The sequence below is a fragment of the Podarcis cretensis genome, assembly GCF_951804945.1.
Source record: "Podarcis cretensis genome assembly, chromosome: 6".
Lineage (NCBI taxonomy): Eukaryota > Metazoa > Chordata > Lepidosauria > Squamata > Lacertidae > Podarcis > Podarcis cretensis.
In genome coordinates, this window is record NC_137175.1 from 6072409 (window position 1) to 6094846 (window position 22438).

Sequence of the window (22438 nt, forward strand, 5' to 3'; positions counted from 1 at the left end):
TGCGTTTAAGGGGAAGGAGTTGTTTCTCGCATACTGTACATTGAAACTTGCAGGTGTGCCTCTGGAGTAGAACAAGCACCATTTGACACTTGAGGTGCTTCCAGAGAGAGAAAGTTGAGCCATGCCCAACTGAGGTCTGTTCTGCTTTTAGCTGCCCGTGAAATAGCAAATTTCCTTCCAGACTTGGAGGACCCACATAAGCTCCTGTAGGCAGTCCACTTTTTCCTATCCCCAGATGTGCTGGGGTTTTCACTGGGGCTATGGGGTGGGAGGAAAGGGTTAAATACTTCTGGACACCCACCCACACCAACCCCTCTCACTCCATCCTGCGCTTGTGACCATGCACCCCGTGATGCGGTTTGGGTGTGTGTGAAAAGAAACCTGCAATAAAAGCAGCAGTGTTTGGAAAGTGAAGGGTTAAAGTGAGGGAGTCGATTCCTAGAGAGAGGAAACAGGCCACTTGCCATCTTCTGCTGGCAAAAAGTGCTCAGCTATTCCATTATGTGTTTTTTAAACTAGAGAGAGTCATGGGTGAGGGAAAGGTCTGATTTTCTGCGTTCTGGAGAAAACCAGAAGGCAAAACAGGAGAGGAGCATGCTTTGCTTGCAGATGTCCTGTAAAATAAAATTTAAAAAGTGAACAAAGCCAGTCTCTTCCACTGTAGATGTCCCTTGTAGATGCAGCCTTGAATGCTTTTCGGTTTTGCTTCTTGGATAGATAGATCTATAAGGATTACATCTCACCTTGGCCAAACAGAAGCACATTCTCTTCTCTGTTATGTCCCACCATCTGTGTCTCTCTGCTTGCCCTTGGATGAAGAGATGTTGGGCATGCACAGGCCAGCCAATCTGTCCATTTAGCTCCCAACTCAGGTCCAGCTCAGAGGGCCTTCTGGCAGTTCCCTCCTTGCAAGAAGTGAGATTGCAGGGAAACAGGCAGAGGGCCTTCTCGGTAGTGGCACCCGCCCTGTGGGACGCCCTCCCACCAGATAGCAAGGAAATAAACAACTATCTGACTTTTAGAAGACATCTGAAGGCGGCCCTGTTTAGGGAAGTTTTTAATGTTTGAAGTTTTATTCTTTTTTCAATGTTCTGTTGAAAGCTGCCCAGAACCCAGTCAGATGGGTGGGGTAGAAATAATAATAATAATATATATTGGAGTGTGGCCTTCCTACATCACTTGCTAATTGATCCTTCCGCTAAGCTGAAGTTGCCTGGGGTCGGCCCTAGGATCTCCTACTTTAGAGAAGTGGGTGTTTTGCCAAGGCTCGACTTCTCCTGCTTCCTGTGCTCTAAACTGGCGGCTATTCGACCTAACTTAAGGTCTGTGTGTGTGGTTTGGGAGCTGCACGGTCAGGGAAAAAACAGTGCTGTCCAGGGTTGTAAAGACTGCATAGAGAATAATTGGGTGCACTATTCCCACCTTGTAGGGACGCAGGTGGCGCTGTGGGTTAAAGCCTCAGCGCCTAGGGCTTGCCGATCGAAAGGTCGGCGGTTCGAATCCCTGCGGCGGGGTGCGCTCCCGCTGCTCGGTCCCAGCGCCTGCCAACCTAGCAGTTCGAAAGCACCTCCGGGGGCAAGTAGATAAATAGGGACCGCTTACCAGCGGGAAGGTAAACGGCGTTTCCGTGTGCGGCTCTGGCTCTGGCTCTTGCCAGAGCAGCGATGTCACGCTGGCCACGTGACCCGGAAGTGTCTCCGGACAGCGCTGGCCCCTGGCCTCTTAAGTGAGATGGGCGCACAACCCCAGAGTCTGTCAAGACTGGCCCGTACGGGCAGGGGTACCTTTACCTTTACCTTTACTATTCCCACCTTGGATCAAATCTATGCTCCCAGGTGCCATAAGAAAGCTGCAGAGATAGCGCAGGATAGTGTGCACCGCGAAAATGATCCCTTTCAGCTTCTGCCTTCTGGAAGAAGGTACAGGGCTATAAAGACTAGGACTAGCAGCCTTAGAAATAGTTTCTATCCAAACGCGATTTTGGTTTTAAACGCAGTGTAAGGTAGTCTCTATGGGAGTAAAGGAAAAAGGACCCCTGACCATTAGGTCCAGTCGTGGCCGACTCTGGGGTTGCGGCGTTCATCTCGCTTTATTGGCTGAGGGAGCCGGTGTACAGCTTCCAGGTCATGTGGCCAGCATGACGAAGCCGCTTCTGGTGAACCAGAGCAGCGCATGGAAACGCCGTTTACCTTCCCTCTGGAGTGGTACCTATTTATCTACTTGCACTTTGACGTGCTTTCGAACTGCTAGGTTGGCAGGAGCAGGGACTGAGCAACGGGAGCTCACCCTGTCACGGGGATTCGAACCGCCGACCTTCTGATCGGCAAGTCCTAGGCTCTGTGGTTTTACCCGCAGCGCCGGAGTATATTGTATTTAATTATGGGGTATCAGAGTTTTTTGGGGGGCTAACCAAGCTGGGATAGCAGGCTTGTTGGTTTTGAATGTCTGGTGTCGATTTTTTCAATTTCGTTGTTCTGTACGGGACAATGACAATAATCGTATCGTATCGACCTGTCCGCACAGGCGGCAGCTCCTCCTCTCTCCCTCAACGGTCTTTTCCTCTCTGCCTCTTTGCAGGAAGCCTCGTGGCGAGGCCAAGAAGTGCCGCAAGGTGTACGGGATGGAGAACCGAAACATGTGGTGCACAGCCTGTCGCTGGAAGAAGGCCTGCCAGCGGTTTGTCAACTGAGCCCCTGCAGCCCAGCTCCAGGGAGGCCGCCCGCCCGCTCGCCCGCCCGCCTGGGCTTTCCCCCCTCCTTGTCGCGCGATTTGCACTTCTGTGCCTTCCAGCCTGACCTCCCTGGCCGTCCGCCCCCCTTCCTGGCAGCACCTCCCTCTCCCCGCACCCCGGCCCCCACCCAAGGTGGGGACTCACATCTGTGCCTTGGCTCAGGAAAAAGGAGAGTCTGCTGCGGACGGTGGCAGTGTAGCTTTGCAAGGAAGGAACCCCTGCCTTTCCCAAGATGTGCACGGCCCAGGCAGGCTCTCTCGACCCCCACAATAGGAACACTCTGGTGCTTTCCCCCCCTAACCTTTTTTTTTAAAAAATACCTGCCACCAACCTTCCTTGGCCAAATGGCAGCTTTTTCCACATCCGCACATGTGAAGATCGAGCCTTTTTTTCTGTTGGGGGGGGGTGTTTCTGTTTGAAATAAGCTATTTCTTTTCCTTCTCCCCGTATCCTTGCCTCCTCCCCTTTGTAGCCTTAAGGTCCGGGGTGGGGAGGCTGTAGTCTCCCAGAAGATGCTCAGCTGCAGCTCCCAACATCCCTGGCCGGGGCTGATGGGAGTTGGAGTCCAGCAGTCCTTGGAGAGGGTCCCCCACCCCTGCTCTCTAGGGTCTGAGGCAAGGGGGGGCCGCCAGCAGTGCCCTGTGAGACGGCTGCCGAACCCAAATAGCCAATTCGAGGCAGGCTGAGCCAATGGTAGCTCTTCCTGCCCTCCAGCGGAAAGGAGAACAAGTTTTTATCCCATGGCTAACGGAGAACAGAGACTTTTGCACCTGGGTTTTCCTCCTCTTCTCCTTGTGCATTTTCTGTTTCATTATTTTGCTTTGGTGAATCAGGCATTCGACAGAAAGGAAAATGCCCCAGTCTCCAGCACCTTCAGCTGTTTTCACGTATTGGTTGCAACACAATTTTCAGAAACAGAAAGGTGTTTTTGTCTGTTTTTGTATAGGTTTTGAAGGTAGCGAGTCTAATCTAGGACTCTGATGCAGTTGCTGGGGTGTGTGTGTGAATCTGTAGGGTGTCCTCGGAGCCTGAGAAGTTTTATCTCCTCGTCTTCATTCACTACCTGCCTTCTCCCTTCCACCTCCACCCTTCAAGGCACGGAGAAGAAGGCTGTATTATAAGAAACGTCCGAACCTTTGCAACCTGGCTTAAGAATGGTCCCATGGTGGATTTGAAAACCTTGGGTCTCTTGCAAGAAATAAGCTATGCACGGGAAAAGGCAGCCTGCTCTTTCCCCCCCACAAGAGCCGGAATGAATTGGCATTACAAGTTACTCTGACCACACAAAGGGACACTTCAACTTCCGTACGTGCAATCCTAGACTCTCTCGAATTTTGTGTGTGCCGTCAGGAAATCAGGAAATGGATCTGCGGCAGGTTTTGACTCGGGTGCCAGATATGGGTGGCAAAGTTGAAATTTCAGTGACAAGATTCGCAGCTCTCTCCCACCCGACAATTCTGGCTCGAATTTGAATTTTGGAATCAGGATTTTCTGAGTTTCGTATTCGGAGGAAACTTGCCAAATGTCGAACATTGAGGTTTCATTTTGGTCTGTTTTTCCATCTCCCTTCCACCTTCTGAACTGCTGCGGCTTATTTTGGGGGGGAGTAATTGCCATTTTGTAGCTGTTCTTGGGGTGGGGTGGGGTCTGAACCAAGCAGTGGTGAGCTTGCTTGCACTTAAATGCACCAGATGCCAGAATGATGTGCTTTAAATGGAATTAGTCCAATGGACCTGTGTCACACAGTGCAAAGGCATGACCTTTCCAGCCCCCCACCTCAAGCAGTCTCTTGGGTCTACCTTTCATTTGGGTGGGAAGGGGTCACTCTTGTGCAGTGGAAGTCCGCATTGCAGCTGTTTCCCAAACCTTTTTTTTTTAATTTGGGAAAGTGAACATTGATTTTTATTTTTTCTCAAGTATCGCACCTGTAAAACATGTTGATATTCTTACCCAAATTTCATCCACCTCCATAAATATTTAGCTAGGCTGTTAGAATTCCCCCCCCCCCTTTTTTTGTTTTAGGAGCCAGGTCTTTATAACCAAACCAATCCCGTTAAGGTTTTAAATGTTTCGCCCTTTGTTTTTTTTTAATTATTATTATTTTCGTGCCACACTTCAACCCCTGAGATGTTTCTTGTAGCTAAAATAGCTACTTGTCTGAAAGACAGACCTTGTAAAGTTTGGTAGCTATTAATGGGAATCCATGGTCCTCAGATAAAATCTGCCTTTAGCCAAAATGTACCCAGAGGGAACCGCGCTGAAACGACAAGCGGCGGCAGGAGTGCGTCTCCATTCTTGCGCCGCTGCCTTATTTCAGCGGCATTTGCACATGTGTTGCACATTTCCAAGGTGCCTGCGCCTGTCATCCTCATGCTTTGAAAATGAGGACGATCAGCTTTGGGAACCAGACTGCCGGGAAATGCCTCATTCGATCGCCACTCTTTGCACTACACCAAACTGCACAAGGATTTGAGGGTTTTTTGGGGGTATGATGTTCTTTAAGAAATCGAATGGTAGCAAAGTTTGCGTTTTTAAGGCCTGCCGCCCCGTAATACACAAGGTGAATGTTAGGTGGTTGGGGAGGTTATCCTGTTAACTTTCCAAAAGTCTGGCTTCCATTTTTGTAGAGGGAATGAACCTCACTCCCCAACCTGCAGCTTTCTCCCTCCCTCTCACTTTAAGCAAAACTGCACTGGCTAGTGAGAGAGGTAGTTCTTCTCTCTCCCCGCCCCCCCCCCCCCGCCCCCCATTTTTTTAAAAAGCTTTGCTGTGCAGTCTCTTGCCTGCAGTGGAACGGACAAAGTCCTCCCGAGTCGGCCACAATTGTTGTTAACTGTTGGAAGATAATCAGCCCTTTCCCCATCACCCCTATTCAAAGTGGCCTTTTCTAGACGAAGGCTGCGGTCCTTTGTGTGCTTATGTAGCAGTACGCCCTCTTGAGGGACTTGCTTCTGAGTAAGCAGTCAGATTGTGCTGCATGGCAAGCAACTGTGTGTGTGTTTGTGTGTATGTGTGTGTGTGTGTGTTCAGGAAGCTTTATTTTATATATAAATATATATAAAAGCAGCTTTGGAATCTGTTAAAAAGTTCAGATTATTTTATTGTATGAAATCTCGGGTGCCCCCACCTTGGAGGCATATTAGAGCGGCAGCTCTCCATTGAATGTAGACGTACTTCTGAGTAAGCATGGGCAGGATTGCGCTCCAAGGGTCTGAGACTTGCTTGGAAGCACTTGCATGTGAACCCAGCTGAAGTGGATGGGACTTACCTCTGAGTAAACATGGTTAGAACATGAGACCAACCATAGATGTTCAAGAGAGGCACATGGAACATCTGTTCCTGGACTATACCGTTCCAAGAGTATAAATTGGAGGTGTTGGTACCTCTCCTATATATATATATAATATTCATGCACATGGGAAGTTTTAAAATCACGGCAGAGTAAATGCGAAGTTAGAATCTTCCTCACGTGCTTGTTTTGTATAGCCAGGGAATTTTCTAACCTGGAACAGCAGCAATTTCCACTGTCTGCAGTAGCACACCACTATAAGTGCCAGCAGAAGACTGAAAAGAATCCTAGTCACATGACTTGGCTTGTCCAGGTATGAGCCCCCACCCTTCTCTGTTAAATAGACTGCCACCTTGTGGCTAGAGGTCAAGTGGTACTTTGCTCCCAATGACACTTGCCCTAGAGCAGGCTTCCTCAAACTTGGCCCTCCAGATGTTTTTTTGGCCTACAACTCCCATGATCCCTAGCTAGCAGGACCAGTGGTCAGGGATGATGGGAGTTGTAGTCTCAAAACAGCTGGAGGGCCAAGTTTGAGGAAGCCTGCCCTTGAGTAACCTTTTTCAGTGTTGGGTCTCCAGATGTTGGACTGGAACTCCCCATCATCCCTGCCCTCTGGTCCTGCTAGGTAGGAATGATGGGAGTTGTAGTCCAGCAACGCAGCGTAGGGGGACCTAACGTTGAGAAAGGCTGCCTAGAACGTTGCCAAAGGCAAGGAAGTGAAACAAAGGATCTGGTGTATATGCCATGCCCTCTAGGTCTCAGAAGCTGCAAAGTGGGCTGTGGCATTTGAATCTTTCCGGTAGAATTGGGGCTTTTGAGGATTCAGATCCGCCTTCCTCAGAGAGGGGCACCTTTCCTCTCTGGCCTGCCCTGCATATTTCCTGACATTTAAAATGCAAACCAAAACTGGATTGAAGCCAGAATGTGCTTTAAGACTGTTGGCTGCCAAGGGGAGAAGTAGACGACTCTGTCCCTTGCAAACATTTATTTGATCCTCAGTAGGTGAAGCTTTTCCCAGACTGGAGGGTATACTTGCTACCTGAAGATCAAGCAGCTGCGTCAGGCACAGAAGTAAAGGGAAGATTTCTTTTTTTAAGTTGGCAACCTTACTCCATTTTCTTCCTCCCCGCCCCACTTATTTAAACCAGCAAGCCTCTGCTTTAACTTCAAACAGCAAAAGAAAATATTAAAAGAGTATTGACAGCCTAAGAGGCTAGTTTCTTATGGTATTGGGTTAAATCAGTGGTTTCCTTGCAGTTGTTCCTGCCGCAAGAAGCCAACTGAGATGAGGGCTTATCTACGCTTCCTCTCCCCCGGCTGCTCCCACCCCCCGAAAACCGCGCTCTAGTATTCAATTGAGCAAAATGCAATTGGGTTTTCTGCAGTTTGCTGTTGGTTGTGTTTTTCCCAGGGAAAGGAGCAGGACACTGGGGGAAACGGCTCAGAACCGTGCTTCCTAGGCATTGGAGAAGCTCAACTGTAGACAAGCCATGACACAGTTGCATGAAATTTGCATGTGATAGTTAATACGTATAGGAGCACAGACATGCTGACTTTCAGATTGGGGGATAGAGAGGAGGCCCACGGTCAGATGCAAAAGGCTTGGGCCTCCTGGGCCACATCGTCTTAACAGCACCCCTGGAGGGAGGGCTTTTTGTCCTCAGAAGTTTCAGCAGAAGCAAAACACTTTCAAAACACAGCCGAGATGCCTCGAGCGCTGAGTTGGTGTTTACATTTCAACTGGGATATTCACAGTTTGAAATCTTACCTTAAATATTTATCGGTGGCATTTTATTTAGCCCTGTGCTAAAATGCCATTGCTTCTAAATCACCGTAAGCCTTAAAAAAAGAGATAGAAAAACTTGTGCAAGTAATAAAAAGAGGGGGGGGGGGGAGAGAGATCAGTGGTTCCCCTTTCTTCAAGTAAAATTTGCAGTGCCCAGCAGTGATATCCAGCTAACGTTGCATCTGTGCAAAGATTTAAACTAGTGCACTAGACTGCCCTCCTCTACACACCCTCCCGGCACACGATCCTAAATTTTCTCTTGGTGGTGGTGGGAACCCAGAGCATATTTAGGAGAGAGCATTGGGTGGGTGGGGGGGATCTATTGCACTAGTTGAAATCTGTGCGCTGATGGAGCAAGTTCCTTAGTTCTACTTTGTATACACCCCCTGTGCTGCCGGCAGTTAGAAAAGGCAGTCAAACATGCTGGGAGAATAATCTCTGGCTCTTGGCAGTGATGTGACCAACTATCAGATTCCCAAGTCGGGCTTGTTGCTGTGTATTAGATCACTTTCAAGAGAGTTTGCACAAATCTCAAGCCCCCCCCCTTTTTTTTTTGCAGTAAGTGGCCAATATTTGTTGGATCTTGACAATGCCAGATACAGTTGGTGAAGCTCTGTAAATACCTGTTTCCCCACTTGAATTCCCAGAATTAGGTTCTGTCCTGTGCATATCTTTTGGACCTTTTAAGATTTGAGTGGGATTATAGCCATTAACTAAATCCTCAAACATGCAATGTTTAAGGGCGGTCAGATAAAACAGAATAAAAGGGTGTTGGGGGAAATACCAGGTTTTTGACTGGCATCCTATCTCTTAAAAACTCCCTGCAGGTAAAAAGCTAGCACAGCATAGAGCAGGGCTGCGTGAGATCCCTTCTCAATATGCTGAATTTCCACTTCCAGGGGATTGTTTTATGAAGGGGTGCATTCAACTCCGGTTTCTACAAGCTGCTGCTGCTGCTTGTGTAGGCTAAGTCTAGCATCCATCCAGGGCTTTTATGATTCTATAAATGCCATTTTAATGGCCAGACTGGTCTGGCCAAGACTGTGCCAGCCAGAAATGCCCTCTTCTTACTGGTTAAGAGCTGTTGGGTTAGATTAGGCCCTTGGTGGGGAGACAAGGAGGGTGGCCGGTAATTTCCAAATGGAGGTCAACACAGAGCTTGCAGTGCCTGGGATGTTCCCCTACCCTCCTTTTTGTGAGGGACTCTGGCTTCTCTGAGGAAAGGTTGTCATTCCGCAACCTGCCTGAACAGTTTCTTTGCCATTAGCAACTGCAAGCAGCAGAGAATGCATGTAAAAATTCCCCAGCATAAAGATGCTTTTAACTTGATTTATATTTATGGCCTTGTCTGTTCTGTACATTGCTTTGAATATCAGTCTAGCAAAGCAAAACAACACATTAAAAAGTGGGACAGCTCACTGTTGGCAGGTGCAACAAAATTGGGTCAAATTGCCGGCTGGGCCTTGCATCAGTGGAATGTGGAACATGCCTGTTGGTTCTGGGAATCATCCCTGGCAGGGCTAGACTGTCTGTAAATGAGGATTGGACAGTGTGTCAACTTGATCATAATCTCAGATCAGAGGCAGCCGGCTTCAGAAGCCGTTTGTGGGTGTTAAGTGTTATTGCTGTATTCTGCTTTTCAGAGAATGGCCAGAAGGTGAGGAACTGATTTTGCCATAGTACCCCAAACCCCCCTGTGAGGTTGCAAGGCTCTGAAATTAAATTGGCACTTTTTGTAGCTGGGGCATCTGCAGTTATGGAGAGTGTGTACTTTTGACATTGAATGTATCTTCCCCATGTTCTGATGACTGTTTTTATTTAGGGCCACAGGCAGTCAAATCCTTTTCTAGATCAAGAATCTCCCACCTGTGACACACAACTCAGCTAGGAGAGCTATGGTGCTATTAGCAAAACACAAACACTTTTTTTTGGTGTGTGTATAAAAATAGCAAGCTAAAACATTCCTAAGTGCTGCCACAGCAAGAAATGTATTTTGAAAAGCTTTTTTAAAAAAACAACAAAAAACAAGCCAAGAGAAGAGGAAGAAACCAAACTAGGATTTTTGTTTTGCTACGGTTGGAAGGATATTTACACAGCCCAGAATGCGACAAACAGTTCTCTTCTTTCCCTGCCCCCCCCCCTTTTAAGGAACCTTTTCTTTCAGGATGTTCGAAGTGTGGAGGTGGCACTTCTTGTATTGACTGTGTGTTTGCGTGTATGTCTGTATGTGTGTGCTGTGCTGTGCTCAGGTGACCTTTGGTATCAGAGGAAGCGTGCCAATCAAATTGAGACTTTTATCAGATATTCAGAGGGGAAAAAAGTTGTTGTTTTTCAAGAATATGCTTGTGTCTTGGTCTTTCTGGGTTTTGGGGTTATTTATTGCATTTATAGCCTGCCTTTTTCTCCAGGGAGCTCAAGGTGATGTATATGGTTTTCTGCCCTCCTTCGTTTAATCCCCAAAACAAACCTGCGAGGTACGTTAAGCTGAGAAGCAGCAATTGGCCCAAGAGGTCCATGGCCAAGTGGGGATTTGAACCCCAGGCCCTATTCCAATAGTCCAGCCACTAAACCACACTGACCCTTTTGAAGTGGGAGACAACGGGTGGCTTTTATGGGAAGGGGGGCTCTTGGATGAAGATCACTTTCAAAAGTGTTTGTTCAGACCCAAAGACTTCTGCATCATCCTATCAGCAGCATTGAGGAGTGATTGGTAGATAGCTAATGGAAAAAGAATGGAGTCAGCCTCCAGGTTGACTCTGTACAGGTATGCTTTGTTTATTCCCAGGTGGACATAGGCTAGACATCCTAATTCAGTTAATTTCAACATGAAGTTGCTAATATTTATTAAACTTCTGTACCACCTTTCATCCAAAGACCACAGGGCAATTTACAGTACAGTGGTACCTCAGGTTACATACACTTCAGGTTACATACGCTTCAGGTTACAGACTCCGCTAACCCAGAAATAGTGCTTCAGGTTAAGAACTTTGCTTCAGTATGAGAACAAGAAATCGTGCTCCGGTGGTGCGGTGGCAGCAGGAGGCCCCATTAGCTAAAGTAGTGCTTCAGGTTAAGAACAGTTTCAGGTTAAGTATGGACCTCTGGAACGAATTAAATACTTAACCTGAGGTACCACTGTACAACAATACAAAAAGGTAAAGGATATCTGGACAGTTAAGTCCAGTCAAAGGTGACTCTGGAGTTGTGGCGCCCATCTTGCTTTCAGGCCGAGGGAGCTGGCGTTTGTCCACAGACAGCTTTCCAGGTCGTGTGGCCAGCAGGACTAAACCACTTCCGGCGCAATGGAACACTGTGGTGGAAACCAGAGGTCACAGAAACGTCGTTTACCTTCCTGCCACAGTGGTACCTGTTTATCTACTTGTGCTGGTGTGCATTTGAACTGCAGGGTTGGCAGGAGCTAGGACAGAGCAATGGGAGCTCACCCCGTCGTGGGAATTCAAACTGCCAACCTTCTGATCGGCAAAGCCTAAGAGGCTCAGCGGTTTAGACCACAGCGCCACCTGCGTCCCTTCATAACAATATGTAGCATAGTAACAAACAATAACACACATACCCCCATGCATAGTTTAAAAAGGCTATGGATCGTTTAATTAGGCAAAGGCCTGGGAGGAGGAGAATGATTTCAGCAGGAGTCTCAAGATATGTAACAAAGGTGCCTGGCCCGTTCTCGTGTTGCCACCCTCTGGACCTCTTGTGGAAGAGGCACACACAGAAGGTCCTCACATAATGATCACAGGTTGGTTCGTATGCGGAGAGGCTGTCCTTAAGGTATTGCAGCCCTGAGCTGCTTTAAGGTTTTTCATAGGTCAAAACCAGCCTTTGCCAACCTGCTGCCCCTCCAGCCATTTTGGATTACAGTACCCATTTGCCCCAGTTGACACATCTGTGTGCCAAGTTAGCGAAAGCTGGTGTTTGCCATGCCTCACTCTCAACAAGGGCAAACTGGGAGAGATTCGCTGTGTACGGTACTGCCAGCACTCAGGCTTGCCTCAATCTGCTTCACCCCTCCTGCGGTTTTGCAGAAGCAAAATACTGCAGCGCAAGCAGGGCGAACGTTTGCTTACTTTGCACAATCGGCACACGTTGCAGAAGGAAGTTCTGCTGAACATCTGTCTCCCCCTAGCAGCAAAGGGTTAGATGTGCATCTGGAAGCAGACAGAAGGGCTGTGTGCATACAGTCGGGGAGTTGGTAATTGACAGTGGATTAGTGCACTTCTCTGACGTAAACATGTACTAGAACTGTTTTAGGAGTATGGGAATGATGAGCTGCTCCTCTGGGTCAACAGTGCTCCCTGCACATAGAAAGCTAGCACATCAGGAACAAGTGTTCTAGCTTTCTCCCTGACACTTTTCTATATAGGTTTTTTTTGGGGGGGGGGGCATCTATTCCAGTAGTATAGGATAGCTAGGCCTACATTGCACTCTCTTACTGAAACCTTGGTGCAGTCAAGCCTTCTGAAATTAGGTTCAGCCTTCTAAAATAAGGCTAGTAGAATGAAAGCGTCATGTATCCTCCTTTATACCTAGGGTGGTGGTGGTGGGGTCATATTTTTAAAAATCAGATAAATGCCTTACTGTTAAAATATTTTTGAGTTATTTCTAAGGAAGTGGAAGAAAATGCTTTACAAATCCTTCATAATCAGCAGGCTGCTTTTTGTCAAGTTCAACCCCCTCCCCCAACAGCTTACAAAGCAAAATACACTGGAAATATCCCACAATGGGTCTCTCCCTCACACCCTGTATTGACTATATTTCACAGCCATGTTTGATTCCTTGTGCAGGGAGGGAAGCTATGGTAAGCAACTTCATGGGCACAGCTCTCAGTGCTGAATCATGCCAAGACAGGGTTGTGGACGTTCAGCACTGGGCAGGGAATAGCACTGTTACACCCATGTTTTCAGTGCTGCATATGAGTTTTCAAACCAAATTCTCCCCAACAGCCAGGGTAGAAAAGGGGGATTCTAATACTTAAAGAGACTTCAAGCTATTGGGTCTCTGTACAGTGGTGCCCTGCAAGACGAAAGGGTTTTCCGTTTTGGAGGTGCTTCGCAAAACGAATTTCCTATGGGCTTGCTTCGCAAGACGAAAATGTCTTGCGAGTTCCTGCGGGTTTTTTTTCCTCCCCCCCCCCTTTTCTAAGCCGCTTATCTGCTTATTCGCTAAGCCGATAAGCCGCTAAAAGCCGCTAATAGCGCTAATCCGCTAATCCGTCAATGGGCTTGCTTCGCAAGACAAAAAAACTGCTAGACAAAGAGACTCGCGGAACGGATTAATTTCGTCTTGCGAGGCACCACTGTATTTATTAAATCACTTTGGATCCCTTTGAACATGATCTAGCTCCAGATACATATTTTGCTGTGCATATCAAATGTGTCGGAGACTGCTAAATCGTACAGCAGTTTTCCCATTTTCCACAAATCTACATGGCATACGACTATGTTGATATTGCAGGTTGTATTTCCACCCCTTTTCCAAATGACTTGTAAGACGGAATTCACATTTTTCACAGCTGCTGCAACATGTTCACTGAGTTACCCACTATGACACTAAGATCCCCTTTTTTTGGTTGGTCACCATGAGCTCAAGAACCAAGTGGTCAAGGGATCATGGCTGCAGGCTTCTCTCTGTTGACAGTAGGAGGGGAAATGTATGTGCACACCTCCATCTGTCAGTTTTGGGGCTTGCAGGGGAATCAAGTACCGTATTTTTCGCTCCATAGGACGCACTTTTTCCCGTCTTAAAAACTAAGGGGAAAAGTCTGTGCATCCTATGGAGCGAATGCAGGGGGAGGCAGGATGGAAAAGCCCCCGAGAGCCACACACAACCTTCGCGCGGCTCTTGCGGGCTTTTCCCCAGGAGGGAGAAGGGACTGACAGCCAGTCAGTCCCTTCTCCCTCTAGAAAAGCCTTGCGCAACCTCTCCAGCCAGGGGGAGGCTGCGCAAGGCTAAAGAGGAAGCCAGGGCAGCGAGCGCGATCCATCCCGCTCGCTGCCCTGGCTTCCTCTTTAGCCTTGCGCGCCTCTCCAGCCTTGATTTCCCCCTCTAAAAACTAGGTGCGTCCTGTGGCCGGTGTGTCCAATAGAGCAAAAAATACGGTATTCATTTTGATCACACACACCACATTTTTTTCTGCTATAGGAGTAGGTCCCCATACACTCCACCTGCCCTATCTGCAAATAGCTCAGGTTAAGAACAGGAAATTGTAAGAAGTGTGTTGAAACTTAAAAATAGAAACCGATACTTTTAGCAGCAATATCCCAGTTTATTGAAACAGACTGATTTTTGCAAGTATGTCTAAGTTAATCTCATGACAAAGTAAATATAATCGGCTTGGCAGACCTCTGGCACTCACCTAGACAGACAGGAAAGTGTGAGATCATCTAGAAAATAAGGTCATAGTTACCTGAACTACAATGACAGAAAATCAGTACAAACACACACGCTTTTCCCAACTGACTTCTGGGTCCTAAAATCTCCCCATATCCCACCCTCAAAATATTAAACATCGGCAATACAAACACAGGTTTATAATAATATATAAAGTCAGTATAGTATAGAATATTCCCAGCAAAAAAAATAATCAACAATGTTCAAACACTGCCCTCTTTTGTTTGCTTTACTTACATTTTAGTAGACAGGTTTAAGCACGCTGAAAAATAAATATATTTATATTTATATATATGAAAGCACACCCCCACACATACACACACATGACATCCCTTACTATGAAGGAATTCTTTTAAAATAAGGCAGAAATTCAAACCATACGACAGAGAACCTTAAAAAATAAAATAAAAACCCAGTTCAGTATGGCTTAAGAGTTGCACATGTCACAGAATGAACTAAAAGTAGGTTATCTTCAATCATATTGCAAAGTTTCCAGTTACTGAACTTTTTTATTAGAGCTTCTCTCTTTTTACTTAAAAGTGGTGGTGGGGGGGGGGGAGAGATGTGTAACATTGGAAGCATAAGCCCGATTGTGAAAAGCCTTATCCAAAGGTAGCCAAGCTTTTTGGCCAGATATGCCATATTCATAGAGAATCAAAACATACTAATTTTGGGCATCTCCCCTGTGCTTACCTCATTAAGAAGGATGTGAGTCACACTCCTGAATAACTGAATTTAATTCAGACACATGTATGCAGGAGAGCTTCCGGGTATAAACCCAAAAATAGATAAAAATTCATGTTACCCAGCCTGCAGAAATTACACTACCCATTGAGTTGTACGATCAATGGCCTGAGATGAGAAGAGCCCAAAGACCTTTTTGTTCCCCCTGCTGTAGGGGGATGTTCTCCTGCACAAGCCTCTTTGAAATGCAGGGCAGCATTCTACAAGGAAGTTAATCCCTGATTAAAATACACATGTGCGCAGAACAATTCCATTTCTTCTTTTTTGGTAACACAAAACTCCTTAAAACATCTTAAAATGAGCAGAGCACCCTGAATGCATGTTTTGTTTCATAGCTCAGGTTCTATAAATGCTAGAAACTTATTGTTCTTAGAAAATGAAACTTGGAATCTCAGGATTATGATTCGTCAGGGAAAATGCCACTCCTCCCTCCTGGTAGTTGCATATTTTTTGCTTGCAAAAGTCCTGAGTTCAATTCCTGGTAATGCTAGTTAAACAGAGCCAAAGGGAAAACTGCTGCCTGTGGTCTTGGAGGGCTGCTGCCAGTCAAAGAAACAATGCTGGACTCAGTGGACAACACACCGACCAGCTCAACATCGTGATCAAAGCAGCATGAATCAATTAAAAAAGGTACAAGCAAAATAATAACAGGAAGATGAAATGATTAGGAGCTCAATATGGTTAAAACAATATATATATATATATTGCAACACTGCTCAGATTCTTAATTGCAACGTGCTTACCACAGAATCTTAAATGCATATGAAATGCTTAAAATCAATGAAATTGATTTCTAATACTAGGGTGCAAAATCTTTATAGCTGCTTTACAGCTTCTAAGTCACAAACCTACCAAAGTCTAATGTGGGGGAAAGACCATAGAAAAGTAACTGCAGCCAATCACCTCATCTGAGTCACATCCTCTATAGCGGTCATAGGCAAACGCCGGCCCTCCAGATGTTTGGAACTACAATTCCCATCACCCCTAGCTAACAGGTCCAGTGGCCAGGGATGATGGGAATTGTAGTCCCAAAAACATCCGGAGGGCCGGAGTTTGCCTATGCCTGCGCTATAGGCCAGGCATGGCTAAACTTGGCCCTCCAGATGTTTTGGGACTACAACTCCCATCATCCCTTGCTAACAGGACCAGTGGTCGGGGATGATGGGAATTGTAGTCCCCAAACACCTGGAGGGCCAGAGTTTGGCCATGCCTGCCATAGGCAGTCTAAGAGACACCACTAAACCTATCAATCATCTCCGATCAGCTGATACTTTGCAGCCTTGCCAGCATCTTCACAGTTTACAGTGGTTGCTAGACCCCAAATGGGTTTGCTGTATTTTCTTGGCAAAACAAAGCACTGATCTAATTCATAGAATCGTAGAATTGGAATGGATTCTGAGGGTCATCTAGTCCAACCCCCTGAAATGCAGGGATCTCAACGAAAGCATCCCCGATGGATTGCCTCCAGGGAAGGAGAGTCCACCACCTTCTGCAGGGGTCTGTTGTGCTGTCAAACAGCTCTTTCCCTCAGAAAGGTCTTCTCTGATGTTTAATCACACCTACCCAGCATGAAAGCAGCCCAGCATGACCTTGATCCTGTTCTAGCAGCCTACAGGTGAGTGCAGAAATGTGGTTTGGTGAATCACAAGCCATGTAGGCTTTGTTTAAAGACTAGCACACAGCAGACACCCATTTGAGTAATCAAAATTAAGTGCCTACCTGCAGGGTTGGAGACACTGTCCACTTCCAGATAACACTCCTTGACTAGCAAAGCAACAGAAGAGGGCACAGACCATCAGGAACGGATCCTGAGCAAAACCTAGTGAAGTGAACCAAACTTGTACGAGAACCCAAAACTGCTCAAGCTTCTTGAAAACCTTGTTTAAAAGAAGTTCCCAAGATCTTTGCAGTTTTTCTGAGATCACAACACAGTGTACATCTGCAATATTATCACTGAGAAAGCTGAAACATTCACTTTTCATGCGTCTCGTTGCTTCCACTTAGTCAAAATAGCACAGAAATGACACTAATAAAATGCATAAAAGACAAGTGGCTTCTATTTAAAGAGAGAAAGAAAACCATTTTAAATAAAGCAAGCACTGGGGGGAGGAGGAAAATGAATACAAAATCAAGTTTAACAAAGAAGAGGGAAAGGCAACACGGAAAGTCAATTCAGGGTGAGTGGTGCTTTCATAACTCCCTAGTGTTTTAGAGAATCATCTAGGTATAGATGCACCATCACTGTGGAAGAACGTGTGGATCCAGAATTGGCCTCCACAGTCACGGACTCATTGTTAAAAACGTGTTTATGGAAGACAATCTTACTCGGCTACGAGTGATTGCCGAAGAAGATGATGCACCATGTATGAAGGTCCTTTGTCCCTATTCTATCATCACACCACATATGAACCAATAAAGACAGCAACATGGAATTGGCAGTCTACATAACCAAAGTTCCCAAGGTAGGAGCCAGGAAGGTTCAAGAAAAAGTGAAAATTACTTCCATGGAGGTTTTCCTGCACTTTTGCTTTAAGTACTAACAAGCCAAACTGAGTACACAGGGAATCACTTTGCAGATATGGCCAGCAAGGGTTGGTTTGTGTGTGAAATCCAACTGTCAAGTCAAGGTGGGAGGAAAATGGAATGTCTTAAATTCAGGAGTGTGCCCCCCAAACAAAAAAACTTTATTCATGCCAAACACTAGGACTCCTCAAATCCTGATGTCCTTGGTTCCATACAAGATGATGGCAATGAAAAGGGAGTCAGGTAAAGGTAAAGGTACCCCTGCCCGTACGGGCCAGACTTGACAGACTCTGGGGTTGTGCGCCCATCTCACTTAAGAGGCCAGGGGCCAGCGCTGTCCGGAGACACTTCCGGGTCACGTGGCCAGCGTGACATTGCTGCTCTGGCCAGAGCCAGAGCCAGAGCCACACACGGAAACACCGTTTACCTTCCCGCTGGTAAGCGGTCCCTATTTATCTACTTGCACCCGGAGGTGCTTTCGAACTGCTAGGTTGGCAGGCGCTGGGACCGAGCAGCGGGAGCGCACCCCGCCGCAGGGATTCGAACTGCCGACCTTTCGATCGGCAAGCCCTAGGCGCTGAGGCTTTAACCCACAGCGCCACCTGCGTCCCATTTAAAGGGAGTCAAGAGGAACTCAAATCTCCAGCATTTTCTAGAACTGCTATTAATCCATTGGGATTCTGTCATTTGGACAGCCAAGGCCTCCATTGTGCATAGCTTGTTTTCTACGGCGTTTAGAAACGTGTTTATGAAAGTCCAGTATTAAAACATTTGTCTTCCAGTTGAAATAGAATAAGCTCAAATGCAAGAAGAGTCTTGGATTCTAGCCCCTGCCCTGCAACCTCCCTTGAGAATATTAAAGTATTTGGTTATTGGCCATGTTTCCCTGGCTAAATAAAAACAATTCTGTACCCTTGTCTAGCAGCAGAGCAATCCACATTCACATAATAAAACTTTTCTTTGAGCTAGTTAAGCACTAAGAACATGGAGTAACTTCAGCAAGACAGCCTAAAAGACACCAGTGAATGTGGTCTTGCGAAATGGTGGGGAGTGACAACGGATGGAGAGGAAGAAAAGAAGTGCATAGAAAAATAAAATGAGTGAATTCCCCTCTCAGTTCTCTTTATTAGCCTGAGATTTATCCAAGCAAAGGAAGCTGAAACATTAACACAGTGATATGACCCATTAATAAAGCACTGAAACAAGTGTCAATGAAATGGTGTGGTTTACACCAGCAAAGCTCTTTAAAGGAAGCTGTTCATTAGTGCAAGACCAGATGGAAATTCTTGCATTAAACATTTCAGTGAAGGGTAAGTATCTTCAGTGAAAGGCATTTTAACATCGAAAGGTTGTCACCAATGGGGTTTGTCTTCTTTGGATTCAGAAAAACTGGCTTTGATTTTCTTCCAGAGGAGAAACATGCATGGTAGCAGGGCTTTGTTTTGGGACTATTATTTTTTGCAAGCTCTGTCCTCAGGCTGTGTACAGATGATAGCCCTGCAGACAATTTGAAGCTATACTGTGCAGGCTTAGCAATTGCTGTCCAGCTATTTTTTTTTTGTTATTCCTTTAAAAAAAAATTCTCTATGAATATGTTTGCAGATTTCTGTAGTACTTCAAGAAGTGTATGTTTGAAGGCCAAAATGAGCACTAAGCAGCATGATTGACAACTGCTGCCATAAGGCGTGTGACCTTCCTTAGCACCTAGTGTGATAGTGCCCATGACAAGGAACACTAGTGATCATCCGTGGAACAGTTCTGAAATCAATTGCAATGTGTGTGTTTTAATATATATATACATTAAATAATATGCTTATACACTCTCTTTACAAGAAAAAGTAAAAATAAAAAACAGGAAGTGGAATCTGCTCCCTGTCTTTCACAGCAATGGCCTGCTATTCAAGGTTTCATATGGGAGTTAACTGATGAAAACCAGGTGCTTTTTCATTCTGATCTAGTCGGTCCCATGCCCTTCATTGTCTTATATGGAGAAGTAGCTGCAATTGGAAGTAAATGTTAGGCATTAGTTAAGATTTTGCCCCTCCAGTGAACAGAAGACACTTCCATTGCTCTTTAGAAATGATCATCTGTGCACAATCTCAGAAGCCTGTTGTCCTTGCTGCACAAAAAAAAAACACAACAATAATAGCACCTTTAATATTCAATTTCCTTGCTCTGAAGGCTGCTTCCTGTGGCCGGTTTCAAGCACAATCACATTATTCTGCATAAAAATCTGTTCCAAAGATAAAATGTACAGGCCAGTTTACTATTTCAAGGCTGCACCAGAAAAGCAGCAGTAGCCAACCATGAAATATACAACTCGCTAGTTCTTAGGATCATGACCCTAGACACTTCTCTGTGGGTGCTGCAGCGTACAAGCCTGCGGCCACAACCGGTAGACAAGATGCGGAAGATCTGCATAGATGCTTAAATACATAGTCCGCTTTTCCAGATTCAGGGACATAGATGCACCCATGACGAACTGTCTGGCATTACACCTGAAGCACAGAAGCAGTAGCCAAAGAAGGAAGAACTCAGGTCATTTGGGGAGTTTGTGCCATTCTCTCGGGCTGCCAAAGAAATCTGAAATCTGCCCTTTTCAATGCTCACCTCAGTCTTTCATATTTCTTGTGCAGTTCCTCTCAATTTCAAATGAGGCGGACACAGGGTAACTTCTGGGGGCATTGTGGCACACCTCCTATTTCCCACTCTGCTGTCCTTACTGGCACCCAGAGTTCTGCCACTGGTGATAGACAATTTACCTTTCCACCTGGCAGAGCAATCCCTGATTCTTCTGAGGGAACTATGACACAAACGTGTATGATAGCAGGGATTGGTACACTTGCCGCGAAAAATTAATGCGTCCAAGATCTGACAAAAAATACCCCACATGGGTATGTCCTAACAGAGCTTGGCAGAACTTGGCAAAGAAGGTGGTACGCTGAATATTGCCATATGTCACTGAACAAGAGAGAAAGACAGCCACACCAGAAGAAAAGTGCATTTATAAGACTTGGCCACTAGGGGACACTTTTGCAGCAAATATCCCTGCATCATATAGCATCACAAATCAAACCTCAGAGGAGGGTATCTTTATATTACAAATGCCAATGGGCAACTGAATCCTTTGCTCAACTGACCTGAGGGCAAGTGTCCCAGTTCTAGTGAAAACTATAGACCTGAAAGGCTATTGATCTCTCTGGCTTACTGAAAGAGTTGCATTATTAAAGGGAAAAGTCCTGAAATGCTCACACTGCTCTGTTTACCATGGGGAAGGTAAAAAAAGGTAAAGGACCCCTGGACGGTTAAGTCCAGTCAAAGGCGTATGGGATTGCGGTGCTCATCTCACTTTCAGGCCAAGGGAGCCGCCGTATGTCCGCAGACAGCTTTCCGGGTCATGTGGCCAGCATGACTAAACCACTTCTGGCACAGTGGAACACTGTGACGGAAACCAGAGAGCACGGAAATGCCGTTTGCCTTCCTGCCGCAGTGGTACCTATTTATCTACTTGCACCAGCATGCTTTCCAACTGCTAGGTTGGCAGGAGCTGGGACAGAGCAACAGGAGGTCACCCCGTTGCAGGAATTCGAACCACGGACCTTGCAATCCAGGCATCCCCAACCTTTGGCCCTCCAGATGTTTTGGACTACAGTTCCCATCATCCCTGACCACTGGTCCTGTTAGCTAGGGATCATGGGAGTTGTAGGCCAAAACATCTGGAGGGCCGCAGGTTGGGGACGCTTGTTCCAATCGGCAAGCCCAAGAGGCTCAGGGGTTTAGACCACAGCACCACCCGCGTCCCGGACTTTACCATGGGTAAGCTTGTCACGAATCCCTGGCTGCTGGAAGCAGAGTTGTTTCAAAATGTTTTGGTAATTACTGTTTGAGAAGTAAGAGTCCTCCATATTTCAAGCTGAAGGTAGAGGAAAATTTGAGGGGGGAAGCTCCATGGAGCCTGCATACAATGTGGTTGGCTCTCACTGAAAGACAAGGACATGATTCTAAGCATTTCAGGAGCATGTGAAGGACAACAGGCAAGAAAGTGGAAATGTTTCAGGGGAAATGTTTGCTGATACAGTATCTGGAGGGAACAAATAAAGAGCTTGTTTGCTTGAGGGAAAAAAATGCTCCACACACAAGACATTTTTGTACACAAGGACATTAGCAAGACTACTTGAGCTTTCCCAACGCAACCTTCCTCTTCCCTGCCCCATCCCAAACAGATTGAGCAGAACAAAAATCCCTAAGAAATCCAAGTGAAATCCTTGTCGGTATCCTCAGAGTTTTCATTCTCCTGTGGAGAGTCAATGTCATCTTTGTCATCTTCCAAAATCACGTCGTCTTGTGAAATTTCTATGTCATCTTTCCATTTTATGTCATCGTCACCCCCCATGTCTTCATCTCCTTCTGCTTTGAGGTCGTCAGGATCTTCCATATATGGGCCTTCTTCTGTGCCGTACAATTCGTCAGGGGAGCCATCTCCTCCGCTGGCATCCAAGTGGCTGGCCATGCCTTGGCCAGAACAATCTGTGCAAATGCCATGGCGGCGGGAACCGTGCTTAATCCCCACGCTGGCTGCAGACATAAACACTCGGTTGCACACTTTGCAGACGTATTTTTTGTCTTTGCTGTGGACCTTGATAAGGGGAGCAGGGAGGAAAGACAAAGTTAAGGCAGGTGGGTCTGCAAGTAAGAGACTTTATGGTGCAAGTGCAGCTAGATCACATTGCAACAACTAGTGAAGTTTTTTGTTTTTCTTTTTAAAGCAGCTGTCTCTAATTTCTTCATTTTTTTCTAATATGATTTCATCTGCCAGCAATCAGGAATAGATGCAGGAAACCTCAAAAGCATAAAAGCAGAACATGCCACTGTGTTGCCTCTTAACAAGGCTATGAGTTTCAGAAGCTATATTTTAGTTACCATTGCACAGATTAGGAAGGCCAGTCAATGCTCCTTT

The 22438-nt window shown here is 46.2% G+C and overlaps 2 protein-coding genes and 2 long non-coding RNA genes across 8 annotated transcripts in view; 2 read left to right on the forward strand and 2 right to left on the reverse strand.

Moving 5' to 3' along the window:
• Positions 1–10144, forward strand: part of SLC2A4RG (SLC2A4 regulator) — a 52952-nt gene extending 42808 nt beyond the window's left edge. For both annotated transcript variants that reach the window (XM_079979276.1, XM_079979275.1), the window contains one exon: positions 2578–10144. In XM_079979276.1, coding sequence (XP_079835402.1) covers positions 2578–2689 — 112 coding nt within the window. In that variant the 3' untranslated portion in view covers positions 2690–10144. The remainder of the gene's footprint in view (positions 1–2577) is intronic.
• Positions 1–22438, reverse strand: part of LOC307218115 — a 281127-nt gene that overhangs the window by 34954 nt on the left and 223735 nt on the right. The gene's annotated exons all lie outside the window — the stretch shown is intronic.
• LOC307218120 lies at positions 13942–20534 on the forward strand. The gene is made up of 2 exons (XR_013839793.1): positions 13942–17719; positions 18105–20534. It is a non-coding gene; the product is annotated as an uncharacterized lncRNA (long non-coding RNA).
• The window catches only part of ZBTB46 (zinc finger and BTB domain containing 46), a 54455-nt gene continuing 50918 nt past the window's right edge, over positions 18902–22438 (reverse strand). For 2 of the 4 annotated variants that reach the window (XM_079979220.1, XM_079979219.1), the window contains one exon: positions 18902–22117. In XM_079979220.1, coding sequence (XP_079835346.1) covers positions 21725–22117 — 393 coding nt within the window. In that variant the 3' untranslated portion in view covers positions 18902–21724. The remainder of the gene's footprint in view (positions 22118–22438) is intronic. The other 2 variants (XR_013839632.1, XR_013839633.1) reach the window with 1 other exon arrangement.